We start from the raw sequence: 17,028 nt of genomic DNA on the forward strand, positions 1-17,028 counted from the left end.
GCTGATCCTATTAAAATGGCCTACTCAGAGAAAGGAAACACTATTTATAACTAAATATATAGCCACTGAAAGAAAATAACTACAAAGTCACTAATTTTAATTTCAAGGAGTTGCCAATCACTAATTTATTGAAGGCTCCTGGTCACCTTTAAGAGTAATCAGGAACTCCATGCTGGCTGCTGAGACTGAATCTGAGTACAGCGTTGTATTATTACCAGATACCTCAAATATACACGTGTTCCCTGTACTACATCAGTATAACTAGCATCTGTTCTAGTTTGAAATTTACCTCCAAACTGAACATGTTGGGCCACAGCATTGCAAAGGAGTTACACGTGTAAATGTAACATACTATTAAAAATTTTTCAAAAGTTATTTCCTCGAGTAACGTGCATATGTGTGGGTAAATCCTAAGGACAATTCAATGCATATATTGTAGAAATGTTCAAAAGCCCACTTACTTGAGTAGAGTGCATTTACATGTGTAAAACCCAATTTTAAGCATGTAAATGCTTTTTAAAATCAGGCCCTTTGCTCTTTGCTGGCAACTGCGTCACAAACTTGGCACACACATTTCCCTGCATCCTGGAACAACTCAGAACACAACTCACTTTAGCTCCCCAACATGAGTACTGGTATGACCGCATCCTGTGAACCACTCCATTAATGCAGAGATGGAAACCACACCATTGTTTGGCAAACCATGAAACATTGTCCTGGTCCCAAGCCACTCAGCTCACCAGACCAACCTCAACCATACAGCATTATCTTGCATAAAACATGAGCATGCAAGCAGCTGCACCCGATTGCTAAAGGTACTTACTGACCTTGGACTGCTGAAGCAGCCCTGCATCACAATACACATTCACAATGGGCTGCTAGCCTGACAAAGTTTGCTCCCATGTAATTTCGGGCCACTGACACAGCTCCCACCCATCATACTTGGCCCGCTCAGTCACATCAACACGAACCCTGCTTCCACTATTCCTGCAGGATCGTTATTACTATTGTCCCATAGCCTTTAAAGGGTCACACACCCCAAAGATTTGTATTCATATTGAAACTGTGCAGAGCAGATGTGGGATTGTGTGAGTTGTGGACTGGGAAAGAGAGCCAATGAAAATAGAGACAGGTATAGTATAGGAGAAGAGGGTGTGAATGTTTTATAAGTTATTCTATATCAAACACCAAAGGAGTGCAAGGAATTTGAAGGTCCAAATTTTAAATTCATTCAAGAAAATTATTTAATTTATTTTCAAAGCGGCAACTCCATTGCTCACAAGTCAAACTGAACAAGTTCTCTTTCAGGGTCTCCCGACACGGACCCCATGTTTCGCCCGAAGGCTGCGTCGGGAGGGACAAATTAATTTTAAGAAACTAAAACAAAAGAAACAACAATTATGTGTTTATCAAAACTTTAGACCAAAATAGGGTTCAAAATATTAATGTTAGCGCCGGGATCACATACCTTTAAATGCAAAGAGGAATTCTTACAGCTGACACAGCAAGGAGAGCGGGAGGAATTGACAGAACACAGTGTTTAAAGCAGTCTGATTGCCCCTTACGTTTCTCCTTTTGCCGTGGGAAGAATCTAAGAAATATTTTGGTTCATTCTCATTTTCAAGATGGTTTGTCTTTAGAAGCAGTTAATTTTTCAGGTCACCAACCATGTGGACAATGTTCAGTTTGCCCTCATGCAATTTCTACCTCTAATTTTGAACACCCTATAACTCAAAAATTTTTCCCTCAAATTTTCCACCAGTTGCCACTCACGGGGAGTAGTCTACATGATCCTTTGCCCCTGCCCTAAACTATGTGGGCAAAACGACTAGACAAGTTAGGACACGAATTGTAGAACATTGTTCTAACATCCGCACTGGCTGTGAAACGGCACCCTTGGTTATACATTGGCAGTCGGCTGGGCATTCAGAAAACGATTTGAAGTTTTTGGTAATTGATTTGCTACTTCCACCATGTCGGGGTGGTAATTTCTCTGAGATGCTTATCCGTAAAGAACAAAAGTGGATTTTCAGATTAAAGCCTTGGGATGGAGACAGTCTAAACAACAAAATTGAGTGGCAATATTTTATTTGATATGATTACCTACTTTATGTCCAGTTTCCGCTACTGTATTGTTTACCTATTCCTTGAATGGCTATTTTTCCTGTGTTCTGATTGGTCAGAGAATTTGTGCCAGAACAAGACTCTTTAAACGCTGTGTTCTGTCAATTCCTCCGGCTCTCCTTCTGTGTCAGCTGTAAGAATTCCTCTTTGCATTTAAAGGTATGTGATCCCAGTGCTAACATTAATATTTTGTACCCTATTTTGGTCTAAAGTTTTGATAAACACATAATTGTTGTTTCTTTTGTTTTAGTTTCTTAAAATTACTTTGTCCCTCCCGACGCAGCCTGCGGGCGAAACATGGGGTCCGTGTTGGGGGACCCTGAAAGAGAACTTGTTCAGTTTCACTTGTGAGCAATGGAGTTGCCGCTTTGAAAATAAATTAAATAATTTTCTTGAATGAATTTAAAATTTGGACCTTCAAATTCCTTACACTCCTTTGGTGTTTGATATTGTCATATTTGGAGCGCTATCTCTGCTCCGTCTTTTGTGGATTTGGTTATGTTATTCTAGCCATTATGGTAACAAATATATATATTTTTTTTAAAAAAGAGTTCCTATCATGACATTCTAAAGCAGAACTGACTTTTTTTTTTTTTTATAAGCATCTTTCACATGGATAAACTTTGGAAACCAAGAAATAGTAAAGCGTGGTCAAAAAAATTGAGCTTTTTTTGACAAAAAAAAAAAATCAAAACATGAAATTTTGATTGAGTAAAATTTCATATTTTTCCCTTAAACCTAAGAAAAGATTTCTTACAATGTAAAAATCAGACCCATTGGCATGAATGGGATCCTAAGCATAAGTCAATATATTCATGTCTGAGAACTTTAGGAATTATAACTCACAAAGAGCAAAATGTTGCGAACCTGTCTTATCTTGGTAGTATAAACACAAAAGGTAACGCTAAACACATAATTGTCACCATTTGCCAACTCAATTGTATATTCAAAATGATTTCTTAATGAAGTTCTTGCTGATGCAGTCCTGTTTTCCCTCAAATTAATCCGTTTGTCGGACTTCATTAAGAAATTATTGTGAATATACAATTGAGTTGGCAAATGGTGACAATTATAAGTGATTGTGTTTAGCGTTACCTTTTGAGAACTTTAGGAGATATATAAAAAAAGCACATATTTAATTGGATGAAATCAGCCTATAAACAGGTCTGTGGGAAGAGCAGAGTATCTTTTTGATGGAGGTTCCTCCTACTTCTGCATATTTTTTCAAGAATCTCACACAGCTGCTTTTAACAATAACTGCAATTCAGGCTCTTCCCCTACCAAATGCTCTCCAGAGGTTGAAATTAAATTTGGATGAACTGAGCCTCACTAGAAACCTAGGTAGGCATCACAAGTCTAAAGGGCAAATACAGCATGAACAACTGAAGAGCAACTAATGCAATTTTAGCTAGCTGCTGAATCTAGAACAAACTCAAAAAGCAATTTTGTTTTCTAAAAGTTTAAAATATCACCAAACACAAATCCTCCTCTCTTTATTTTAAAACTGAAACCAAAGTCATTTAAACTGTATATTTATATATATTTGTTTTATAAATAAATTGAAGGTGCTGATGGCAATAAGACTTTTAGTTCAGATAATACCTCATACCCATTTGAAGTACATTGCATTGTGAATCTACAGCTACAGACCTCTCTCCTGATCAGCACACTTCAGTCAGAGCTCTAACATGTTTTCTTTCTAGCTGATTCCTGAATATAGGGATGGACAAACAGTACAGGTGCTGTTATTAAAGGAATCAACTATCATTTAAAAAAATAAAAAAAAGTTAACAGAGCTTTTATTCCTATAAAATATAAAACCAAAAAATAAAAACATTAAGATCAATGAGAACATACACAATTATTTAAAAGAAAAATCAAACTGGTAGTTTATGGAATCTAAATAGTACTTCTGCTTGGAATGATCAAATCTCTCTTCCACAAAGCTACAAAGGGAAGCTTTGCAATAACCAAAAAAGTAACAAAAAGCTGAAAAAGTTAAAACCAAACATATCAAAATATTGCATTCTAACTTCAAAGGAACACTTATTGGCAAAGAACAGTTAACTTATTTATTAAGGAAGCAATGTCAAATATATTAGCTGTTTCAATAAAATTCATTTCAGTCCAGTCTCTGGTATTTCTTCTTGTTTCATGATTCTCGTTTCAGTAGTACAAAAGCACCCATTATTGCAAGAACAGCATACTGTGAAAAAAGCAGAAACATTAGCAGACATGTCCCCACTTAAAAACATCTAAACCACATGATTGAAACAAGAGACAACTAAATAATATTTTGCTTAAATGAATATGAAACACCTTCCAACAGGAAATATTTTACACTTTTTTTTTTTTTTTTTATAGTAACATCGACTGCTACACAAAAATAATTTTGTACCGAGTTGGGTCAAAATTCAGTAACAAATTTAAAATGCAAGAAAACAGAATTGCTTACCTTTAACAGTTGCTCTCCAAGGACAACAGGAAGTCAGTCCTCACACATGGATAATAAAATCAATGAAGCCTAGCTTGGAAGTTTTGTCAAAGTTTCTAGAACTCCAACTCTGCCTTACTGAACGTGCCCAATATGCCACTATACCCTGAGTTCATGCAGGGGTCCCTTCAGTCTTGTTCTTTAGCGACAAAGGAAAAGCCAACTCCATGGAGAGGTGGGAGGGATTCACGAGGACTGGCATCCTGCTGTCCTAGGAGAACACTTATTACAAGTAAGCAACTCTGTTTTCTCTGACAAGCAAGATGGCAGTCCTCACATGTGGGGAATCCCTAGCTACAGACTGCCCTGAATGAAAAAAGGGGAACAAGAGCCAACAGGAATAACAAACTATTTTTGTTGGCATCAAGCCTTTTTTCAATTTTATAACTTATTTATGACTGAAAGCCTGGAACAAAAGAATGGGCCCTAGGAAGGAATGGAGTTGGATCCTATACCTCAAATTCCACAGAACAAACTGGTCAAACCTACTGTCGTGTCAGTTCTGTACAAACAGTAGCAAGATAAGAATCCATGGAAATAACGCCACCTCAGTCTTGCAAATCTCAATGGAAACCAATCTTAGGTGCTGTAAAGACTTGGCCTTGACATGGCCCACCAGAGTCAGTCCTGCCTGGAGATAAAAGGAGATGCAATCTGCTAGTCAACTGGATAAAGTCTGTTTGGCAATGACAATCCCCAGTTTGTTGCTGTTAAAAGGAACAAATGGCTGGGTCAGCTTTCTCTGGGCTTCAGTCCACTCCAGGTAGAAGGCCAAAGCTCTTTTGCAGACCAAACTGGGCAATGCTTGTTCACTTTGGAGGACATATACCTGGGAAAAAATGTTGGAAGGACAACTAACAGGTTATAGTGGAATTCTTATACCACCTTAAGCAGAAACTTAGGATGGATGCACAGAACTACCCTATCATGATGAATGTTTGTATAAGGTGGATAACTTACTAGAGCCTGGAACTTACTGAACCTGAGGGCTGAAATGACTGCTACTACAACACAACTTTCCAGGTCAGGTACTTCAGATCACAGAAGTATAGTGGCTCAAAGGGAATTTTCAATGGCTGGGACAAAACCATACTGAGGTCTCAAGACATGGCTGGAGGAACCCAGGCTCTGCATAAATTGGACAACCAAAGGCTGTACAGAAATGGGTCTACTTTCTACATGCAAGTGATAGGTGCCAACTGCACAGATATGAACTTAATGAGTTGGTCTTGAGACCTGACTCAGATAATTGTAGAAGGTAATTTAGCAGTTTGTGTGTGGAGTAGAAGAAAGGATCTAGGGCCTTTTGTTCACACCACAAGGCAAACCTCCTCCATTTAAGTTTACAGGACTTCCTATTTCTTGAAGCTAAAAGAATTTGAGACACATGCTCTAACAGATCAAGTGATTACAAAGTCAACCTCAATATCCAGGCAGTGAGAACCAGGTAGCTGATGCCGTAATTGCACAATCTGCCCTGATCTTGCATGCTGAGATCTAGGGAAGTCACCAGCCTGATTGGTTCTGTGATGGACATCTTCCTGAGGATTGGGAACCATAAGAACATAGGAAAAGCCTTGCTGGGTCAGACCAAGGGTCCATCAAGCCCAGTATCTTGCTTCCAACAGTGGCCAATCCAAGACAATTACCTGGCAAGTACCCAAACATTAAATAAATCTCAAGCTACTATTGCTTACGAATTAATAGCAGTTTACAGATTTTTCCTCTAGGAAGTTATCAAAACCTTTTTTAAACCCAGCTATACTAATTGCTGTAACCACATCCTCTGGCAATGAATTCCAGAGCTTAATTATGCGATGAGCAAAAGAATTGCCTTCAATTTGTTTTAAATTAGCTTCTTGCTAACTTCATGGAGTGCCCCCTATTATCTGAGAGAGTAAATAACCGATTTACATTAACTTGATCAAGTCCTTTCATGATTTTGTAGATCTCTATCATATCCCCCCCTCAGTTGTCTCTTCTCCAAACTGAACAGCCCTAACTTCCTTAGTCTTACCTCATAGGGTAGCCGTTCCATGCCACTTATTTTGGTCACCCTTCTCTGCACCTTTTCTAGTGAACTATATCTTTTTTGAGATGCGGCAATCAGAATTGCACACAGTATTCAAGATGCAGTGATACAGAGGCATTATGACAGCCATGGTTTTATTTGCCATTCCCTTCTTAATAAATTCCTAACATTGTTTGCTTTTTTGCTGACAATTTCAATTGCTGACAGTTTCAATGTATTATCCACTATTTCGCCTAGATCTCTTTCCCAGGTGGTAACTCCTAAAATAGAACCTAACATCGTGTAACTACAGCAATGGTTATTTTTCCCTATATGCATCACTTTTCACTTGTCCACATTATATTTCATCTCTTATTTGGAAGCCCAATCTTTCAATCTTGCAAGGTCTTCATGCAGTTTATCACAATTCGCTTGAGATTTAACTACTCTGCATAATTTTGTGTCATCCACAAATTTGATCACCTCACTCATCGTACCCCTTTCCAGATCATTTATAAATATTAAAAAGCACTGGACCAAATACAGATCCCTGAGGCTCTCCATTGTTTACCTTTTTTCACTGTGAAAACTGACCATTTAATCCTACTCCATGCTGGCTGTGTCCCATTAAACCATGTCTATCTAAATGTTTTCTGATTTTATTCTTTAACATTTTCCATGAATTTTCCTGGTACTGAAGTCAGGCTCATTGGTCTATAGTTTCCCGGCTCACCACGGAGCCCTTTTTAAATATCGGGGTTAAATTGGCCATCTTCCAATCTTCAGATACAATGGACGATTTTAATTGTAGGTTACAAACTGAAATATGTCTGAAATTTCATTTTTTTTGGTTCTTTCAGAACCCTGGGGTGTATGCCATCCAGTCCAGGTGATTTACCACTCTTCAGTTTGTCAATCTGGCCTACCACATCTTCCAGATTCACCATGATTTGGTTCAGTTCATCTGAACTATTGCCCTTGAAACCAGTCTTTGGAATGAGTATCTCCCCAACATCCTCTTCAGTAAACACTGAAGCAAAGAAATTGTTTAAATTTTCTGCGATGGCCCTATCTTCCCTAAGTGCCCTTTTAATCCCTCGATCATCTAATGACCCAACTGACTCCCTCGCAGATTTTCTGCTTCAGATATATTTTTTAAAATTTGTTTTTTTTGCCTCTACGACCAACTTCTTTTAAAATTCTCTCTTAGCCTATCTTATCAATGTCTTACATTTAACTTGCCGATGCTTATGCTTAATCCTTTTGGCTAAAATAGCCTCTTTCACCTCACTTTTTAGCCATGCTGGCAATCGCTTGATCTTCCTTCCACCTTTCGTAATGCGAGGAATACATATGGACTATGCTTCTAGGATGGTATTTTAATAATGTCCACGCCTGAGACTGCAGGTTCCACCAAAGTAGCAGGAAGCACACGCACCCTCAGCCATGGGACCACTTCCAGGGCCTCCGCCATTAAGCCAAGTAATTGAAGTTAAGACCATACGGTGGCCCAGAATATTTGACAGCAGACATAGCTGTGTCATCAAAATGAACCCCAGTGTATTCCAATGACTGAGCAGGCTGAAGACTGCTCTTGGCCAGGTTCACTACCCAGCCTAGCTCTTGCAACAGGGAGATCACCTTGTGAGTTTCCATCTCCTGTTTCCAGGGGTGGGTCAGCAAAACTTCATTGGGAGGGTCGTAAGGTTCTACTACCCAAACCCATACCCCTTCTTGGCTGTTGAGGACAAAAGGATCAAGACCTACTAAAAGGTCGAGTCCTCTGAAGGGTCATTCCTCTATAGGGACGAAAACACCTGGATCCTATAGTACAACCTTTCATGTTTAAAGGGCATGGTGTCTGCTTCTTATCCTTTGGCAAACGAGGAACTGGACATTTACCCTACTTACTGGCCAGTTTCTCTAACTCACTCCCAAATAAGAGCGAGCCTTTAAAGGGCAATTTGGTGAGATTAGCCTTGGAGGTCGTTTCGACCGACTAATTTCTCAGCCATAACAGATGCCTAGCCACTACTATGGAAGCCACTCCTCTGGCTGAAGAGCGGACCAAACCACTGCCCACATCTGCCAAAAAAGCAGCAGCTGGCTCCATACCTGCCCTGGAGTTCACACCAGAGTCAAACTCCTGGGAGAGAAGCAAACAAGAGCGAGCCACCAGGGAAAAAAAAGAAACTATCTTCAAGGTCATTGCCATGCCATCAAATGCTTGCTTAAGGAAAGTCTTAATCCTATCATGCGCATCCTTCAAGGCTGCTCCAGCTTCCATGGGAATAGAGGTCTGCTTGGAGGCTGTACACAAGTGCAGCTACCTTCGGAAAAAGTAAATGCTCTCTTACCTTTGAATCCAGGGGGTACAGGCCTTCCAAAACCAGACCCCCTTTGAAATTAGCCTCTGGGGCGCCCCATTCAAGATTAATCCATTCTTGAATGGCCTCCATCACTTTGGCTCAGACATAGCGTCTGTCCCAGGAACTTCGAACATTTTCAAGGTCTGGGAAATCAGAGCTGGCAGTTCATCTCTATGAAAGAACCATAGCATAGTTCTATACGGTTCTAATCCTAGAGGAATTTTTCCATCCTCAAGAGAGTCAGGATCAGCATCATCATCTGTGCTATCCAGACCTCCACTGGGAAATCCTGCTGCCACTCTAGGAGTAATCAGACGCTGAACAGTAGGTCCTGGCAAGGATTCCTACATACGAATCTGCTCTATGAGTAGATAAAGGATTGCAATCCCTGGAAAAGCTCTACCCATGAAAAAAGTAGAATCCTCTGATCCCAGCAGCACACTCCATCTGCTGAGGAACAAGTTAGGGGACTTCCAAATTCAGATGTCCCACTTGAGCCATCTTGCCCCAAGGCCTATATTCAGGCTGGGAAGAACCAGGCTTAGTGAAATCAGAGGAGGATAATTCTCTCTAAACCTCCAAACAGCACTGACACAAGTTAGCAGACTCTCCTGGCAGAGATGCCTGAATATGACAGGCAGTGCAAACAGAAAGGCACTTAAGTTTCTTAGGCATAAGCACCATTATGGCTGACAGAGCGCTTGAGGGGCAGCCAGAGGTGTGCGTCTAGCTTTTTTTTTTTTTTTAATATTGAAAAAAACCTGGCGTCTGAAACCTAGGTGGCCCAATGCATAGCCGTCCCAAAAATAAGTGCCGTAAAAATTTAAGCGCACAATAATACTTGTGTGCACAGGTAAGTGTGTGACCACTTAAGGTGCCATTTAACTTAGACGCACCGAATACAAGGCCCGATTCAGCGTCCAAAAACTGGATGCACAATTAGTCGCACGCACCGAACTGACATGCCTGTAGAGGGCAGCCTTACAAAAGCGCGAAACGCCACTGTAGCCTACCACGCAGTGTGCAGAGAAAAAGCCTCACAGCAGGGCCTAGCCTACAGAGACTGCTCAATCCGCCAGGCTGCCCACGTCCCTCGACCTCCCACAGAACAGCGAGTCAAGCATGGAGACTGGAAGGAGGAATCCCTATGCTACAAAAGCCTCCTTTTACGTCTCTGTATATACGTCTTCTTTCAGCTTCAACACAGTTTACACTATTATTGGTATCAGAGGATACGGAGTTCTTACTGATTGAGTACGAGACTGTCTCCGACTGCAGGGGAGAGGGCATCTGCCGTCACCGCCGTGCTGTGCCTTCTGCACCTGCTGCCTTTCAGCTGAACAAGCAGCTAAGTCCACGCTGGGAACTGGCTACTGGACCAAGGCACATCTCTGAGGGGTGACAGAAATCACCTCAGGAATTCTCAACTGGGGGAGGGACCTTTAGGTATCACCGCAGGAGAGCGAGGCTTTCGTTTTCTCAATATAAAATTCTCCTTTCAAAATTCACAGCAATCTCCACAGGGAGATGAACGTCCACCATCTGCTGGAGACTGAGAATACTGGCAGGCTGGGATCCATGCAGGAATATATCTATATCTGTCTCTGACTCTATATTTATGTCTCCCCTGCAGTCGGAGACAGTCTCGTACTCAATCAGTAAGCACTGAGCTCCAGTAAGTTTTAAAAAAAAAGTTCTTTTACTTTCAGAGACAGTTAAGGGGTTTTTAGACCGTCCTTCGGTCTCTGTGCTTTGGGCATCGTCCCAACGTCAGGGAGAGTTGTCTTCCTTGGATTTTGCTAAACCTGGATCCTCTTTCTGATGATGGTCTGGTTACTGTTTTAGCTGGAAGTGTGCCAGATCTTGGGACTCTCTTGACTGGCTCCTCCGCAGGTTGTGGAATTGGACAGTTGATGCAGCCTCCAAGGCTAATCTTACAAAAATGCCCTTTAAAGGCTCACTCTTGTTTGGGAGCGAGTTGGAAAAGCTGGCCAGTAAGTGGGATGAATCACTGGTAGAAAAGGGAATGAAGTGCAAAAAACACATGGTCCACTCGACTATTGTGTCTGAGATGGGATCGAGAGTCTCTGACCTGGGCCCTGGGATGTAGAAGGCTTGATTTGGGCCTACCCTAACTTTCTTCTTCTGTGGACAAATGGATTTTGCACCATATCAAACAGAAGTTTTAGCTGGAAAGTATCTCCTTATGTGAACTAATCATAACATGATATTAACATAGTCTGAGTTCCTGAGGAGCTCCAGCACATGTCTGTAATAAGATTTCCATTTTATAGCTACCTCAGAATCAGTACTTATGCAAAGGTAATTCATAAATATTGAACTAAAAAGAAAAAACAGGTTTAAATAATAAACAAATGAATGTCTAATGAAAAGCCTTAATTTATCAGTGAAATTAAGTAAAAACTGAAGATACTGAACACTATTTATCAGTAAAGATCTCTCATGAAAATGAGAATTTCATATTCAAGGTTTCAAAGTCATATGATTGCATGCAAACACCTTCAATTATCTAAAAAAACCCAAATGGATAGTAATCATAATGCTTACTTTATTTAATAACTTAATACAAAAGCCTGAATGACTAAATATGTATATCAAAAAAATATATACACATCTTGCATTTGACAAAGTGAACTTTTGAAAGGTTATGTCTCAAATCTGTTAGGGGCCGAGCGCACTGTTTAACCCACAGTTGGATGTGGGTTACCTAATCCTCTTATGAAATAAGGGGATTAGTGCCTCCACAATGCTTGTCCAACCCACAGTAAAACTAATAGTGCTCATCACTTGCAAATGCATGTTGTTGAGGCTATTAGTTAATCACACGAAATGCAAAAAAAATGTGCGTCTAAAACGCAGTTTTGCTCTAGGCAGGCGTTAATTTCTGAGTACTCCCAAATGTTGTACAGAAAAGCAGAAACCCAAACCTGTGGCTGCGTACCGATTAGGAAAACAGACGCCAATAAAGTCAATGTCTATTTTCCTAACCAGTGGATGGCTGCTGACAGCAGACTGCTTGCGGGCTCCCGCTGCATGGCGCCCCCAGGAGAGGTGCCGGGGGGCGTGCTAGGAAAGCGGGCGCTAAATACTCAGCGCCCTCTTTCAGCATTCTTTTTTTTGCATCGACCCCTTAGTCTGTAGGGTGCCACCAGCCTTTGTGTTTTTGCTATCACAGACTACCAAGGCTACCATTTTGAAAATAAGTTACTACTTACCTTAAACTTTGGATAATCATTCATCACAATAGTAACCATCCCAACATAAGGTAAAAACCTAAATAGGACGAGCAAATAGAAAACACAAAAATTCAGCTGAAATCAGATAAATTTAAAATATAATTTATTAAAGGAAATGCAGATTAATTATAAGCAGAGCCTCTAGGTTACTGCTATAGGGGTCAGGGATTTGGAGTGAGCACCAGACATAAGTGGGAAGAGACAGTGAGCAGTAGCTGGAAAGGCAGCAATGGTCAAGGGAATACTTTGTAAAGACTTGATTGATAAGGACATGTTGGGCAGCAGATCATGTTTGAACACACATCATATATATTCAGTTTTGGTTAATATAAGGGCAGCAGATCATGACAGGCTCAAGAAAATGGAAAGACTAAAAAAATGGGAGAAAATGGAGCAAGCAGTGGCTAAGAGGACAAAAACATGGGAGGCAATGGTATAAAGGGAACAAAGTGGCAGGAGAGGAGGAAGGAGGAGTCTTTAGTTACAGAAGTAATGAAGGAACTGGAAAAGAAAGGAGTTTAGAGAGAGAGAGAGAGGAGTGCTGATTAAATTTGTAAAATGTTAATGCTGGAAGATGAGCAACAAAGGAACTCTCTTCAAGATACATGAAAGGGATATAGGGTAGAAAGTGACATTTTGGTGTCTACTAACAGAAGGTCAATGGATTCACACAGATGGATCACGTAATCGTTTGCGATGCCTCAAAGGATTATCCCAAGCGGCCAGTTTGGAAACTCGAAGCCTTTGAACTGGCCAAGGAGCTAGGCAGTTATGAACTGCCAGAAGTTGCTTAAATTCCAAATTTTAAAGAAAGAATAGAGTGTGCAGCTTCACAAGCAGAGGTGGGAAGGTTGTGTGAATCCATTAAACCATTTGTTCCTAACCGTTTTCATGTTAAACACATCCAGCACAGGATTCCCTTTATCACGGCACACCACCACCTTCCCTCCTCCCATGGCAAAATCATCCCCATCCCATTCACCTTCTTGGTATCCTCTTCCCTCCCCCAACACCTCTGACATAAAAAACAAACAAAAAAAACCCAAAACAACCAACTTACAAATATCCTTCTTGTAAGTTATATTTACTACACAAGAAAAATAAACACAGAAAATGAATTTTGTGCATTCCTACCCTCTGGCTCTCCCTACAACATCCTTTTTTTCTAGCCAATTTTGACCTTCTTTGTACAAGCCTCGATCATCAACCTCATTATTATCTCCTTTGGTCAGAAATTTAACATCACCATTTTCTCTGAAAGAAACCACAAATATAAACTGTTGAAAATCAGTTATTGAATACAGTCAGTTATACTTTTCCAAAACCTTAGATACCGTGTTTACACTAGTTCATATTTTAAAGGATGCACTTTATAAATGTAAAACTGCAGTTATAATTTCATATCAAGAAATCTTATGCAACACAACCTCTTCCACTTTAAAGATGTATTTCCACACTGCTGATTTGAAACAGTAAGACACATTCCCTTAAAGGTCTACAGAACTAAAATCTACCCACACAAAGATAGAATTTATAAAAGAATCCTATCACCATCTCTCCCCACCCCACATATTAGTCCGATCAGCAAGGTGTTTGCAAACCCTTAGAGAGCTCATTCACAGGCTCTCCCCCTCTGTTCTCCACCTGGCCTTTTTGTGTTCATGATGTGCTCTGTCAGGAGGTTGGGGTGTGTGGTTGTTGAGCCATTGGTTAGAGTCTCCTGTAGTCTAAACACAGTACCAACTTCCAAATCTGGGGCTGGAAGCAAATGACATGTGTGTGCATTTTTAGAATAAAACCCTAGCCATTTCAACATTTTGAATTTGTCCTCCAGCATTTTGTGTAAAATGTATTCCTCAAAGAGGTGTTCCATCCTAGCTGACTTACAAGGTTGGCAAGATTGAAGTGCTCCTTGAGGGCACAGAGTACCAAATCTTTAAAAAAGGACAATTAAAACCTTAACACAGGTTATTTTCTTCCATAGCAAAATGCAGTGTTGGGCCTCAGTTTGTTTTGAATAAGCTTAGTACTATTGCCAGTTGTCATTTTTCAGAAGGATACGACTCTGGTGCTAGAGGTTAGAAAATAGGCCTGGTATCCACTATGAGTATTCATCAGACCTATCTGAGAGCCAGGTTGTTTTGCAAAGCTTTATTACAAAGAAAATCAGACGTGTTTGTTGCCCCTGAAGAGAGTTGTGCATATCTTATGTGAACAGTAGATTAATTATCCAGTCACAAATTATATTCTCTGAATATAAGTATAATATAGCTTATTCACAAAAGCCTTTTGTTACCCATAACCAACTTGAAGTAGTAGTATGGAATAAAAAGAATACCACCGAAGAAAAAATTGAGTAACAAAACTTGCACAAAAATGTTTAGTCACCCATTTTTGCAAACTGTATTCTGTCCAATTTCAAATCCTAGCAGCTTGATACACTGTTATATTTTCACATTTTGTGCACAAGTAAAAAATGGAAAGTTGATGCATGTGTGCTATCTTGTATTTTCGCTTTGCTTCTCCTCCCCCAAAAACTTCACATACCAGTATCTGCTGTTTGACTAAATTTTCATGGATTTTTTTTTTCTTAACTTCAGGGGTTTAAAGGGGAATTGGCTAGTCAGCCACCAGAAAGAAACCTTTATATCACTGAGAATAAGTGGCAAAAAAACCCGACAAAACACTAACATATATTCTGAAATTAAAGTACAACAGCGACATAGCACAACTTTCAGACAAAAAGATTTTTACTCATGCCATCCTGAACTGTATATAAACTTACAAATTTTATATAAAACATCAGATATTGCTATATATGGAATTTTGTCCAATATTAGAAAACAATCTTCTAGCAGGATAGTAGGTTTGCTTACCTGTACATAGGGTTCTCCGTAAACAGTGCGATGAACTAACTATTACACATGGGTAATGTCATCCAATGGTAGTCATGAACCCAGCTCTCAGAGTTCAGTACTGAGCATGTACAAGAGCTCCGATGCATGCATGCTGCCTTGTGACCTCCTCAGTCTCTTCCAGAGCTTAAGTTTTAGCGAGGTAGTCTGTTCTCCAGGGAAATGAGCAAGTATGAAGAATGGCTAATTCATCTTGCTATCTATAGGTAAGCAAACCTGCTTTCTCAGCTGACAAACATATGAATTAACCATTATGCATAGGGAGTTGCAAGCTAAAAAGAGTTGCACTGCAGACGTAGAAGCACTTACTTAGACAACCCAGCCCCAACTAGGTGAAAAGTCTGTGCAATAATTCCAGTCAACTAGTATCTCACTCCGTAGATGGAGCTACTGGCACTATCTGCACCATGACATCCATTGGGAGACTCTGCAACATACGTGGCAAAGTGCTCTGTTCCAACATCACTGATGGCGCCACAATCTGCCATGCCAAATGTGTTGACCTCACCTTGGAATGCAAGCTGTGTGCCAATGATACAGTGCCCTAGTTGGCCCTGGATTGGATAAAACAGATGGCTTGGTGCCATGAACAAAGACAGTACTTGAGCCAATGAGGCTAAATCCAACCTCAGTATTGAGGAAGGGTCTGATCCAGCAGAGCACTGCACCAATAACCTATTTTGCTTCAAAGGGGGGAGGGGGGTGTGGACCTTAAGAGGGTCCCCCATTCTGGTTAAGCACTTTACTCTAAGTACCTCCTTTAGTGCCACAGAATTCTATAGAACAAAACCACAGAACAGAGATAGTCATGGTTTGATGGGATACAGCCAGCATGGATTCAACCAAGGGAAGTCTTGCCTCACAAATCTGCTACTTTTTTTTGAAGGGATAAATACATATGTGAATAAAGATAAGATGGTAGATGCAGTGTATTTGGATTTTCAGAAAATGTTTGACAAAATCCCCCATGAGAGACTCCTAAGAAAATAAAAAAAAAAAGTCATGGGATAGCAGGCAATGTCCTTCTATAGATTGCAAACTAGTTAAAAGATAGGAAACAGAGTAAGATGGTCAGTTTTCTCAGTGGAGAGAAGTAAACAGTGGAGTGCCTCAGGGATCTGTACTCTGACTGCTGCTTTTTAATACAATTTTAAAAGATCTGGAAAAGGCAAGAACTGAGGTGATCAAATCTACAAATAACCCAAAATTATTCAGCAGATTATGATAAATTGCAGGAGGACCTCCAAATGGCAGATGAAATTTAATGTGGCCAAGTGCAAAGTGATACACATAGGGAAAAATAACCCACACTGTAGCTACACGATATTAGGTTCCATATTAGACGTTATCACCCAGGAGAGAGATCTAAGCATCATAATCATTGAAATCATTGGCTCAATGTGCTGCAGCATTCAAAAAGCAAATAATTTTAGGAATTGTTAGGAAAGGAATGGTTAATAAAACACAGAATGTATCGTTCCATAGTGAGAATGTATCTTGAGTATTGTGTGCAAATCTGGTCACCGCATCTCAAAAAATGGAGAAATTACTTACCTGATAATTTAATTTTCCTTAGTGTAGAAAGATGGACTCAGGACCAGTGGGTCTATGCTCCCCTGCCAGCAGATGGAGACAGAGCAAGCTGATGTCACAGTATACATAACCCTGCTGTGACCCCAGTATTCGCTTCAAAAACAACTGTGAACAGACTAGCAAAAAAATTATTAAAAACATGATGGAAAACAGATAACCAAAACTGTATTCAACCAACTATAAACACTGAACTCACGTAAGATTCTAGGTACCCCCAACAAGGGACTGATAAACACTTACCAGTTATCCCTTGGAACCCAGAGCC

The 17,028-nt window shown here is 40.2% G+C and overlaps 1 protein-coding gene across 1 annotated transcript in view; it reads right to left on the reverse strand.

The window, feature by feature from the left end:
* Positions 1-3,906: 3,906 nt before the first annotated feature.
* The window catches only part of SEC11C (SEC11 homolog C, signal peptidase complex subunit), a 62,260-nt gene continuing 49,138 nt past the window's right edge, over positions 3,907-17,028 (reverse strand). Inside the window, exons 4-6 of the mRNA XM_029579475.1 lie at positions 13,390-13,509; positions 12,235-12,292; positions 3,907-4,330 (exon numbers count right to left, since the gene is read on the reverse strand). Coding sequence (XP_029435335.1) covers positions 4,277-4,330; positions 12,235-12,292; positions 13,390-13,509 — 232 coding nt within the window. The 3' untranslated portion in view covers positions 3,907-4,276. The remainder of the gene's footprint in view (positions 4,331-12,234; positions 12,293-13,389; positions 13,510-17,028) is intronic.

The sequence above is a fragment of the Rhinatrema bivittatum genome, chromosome 1 (assembly GCF_901001135.1).
Source record: "Rhinatrema bivittatum chromosome 1, aRhiBiv1.1, whole genome shotgun sequence".
In the NCBI taxonomy this organism is placed as follows: Eukaryota; Metazoa; Chordata; class Amphibia; order Gymnophiona; family Rhinatrematidae; genus Rhinatrema; species Rhinatrema bivittatum.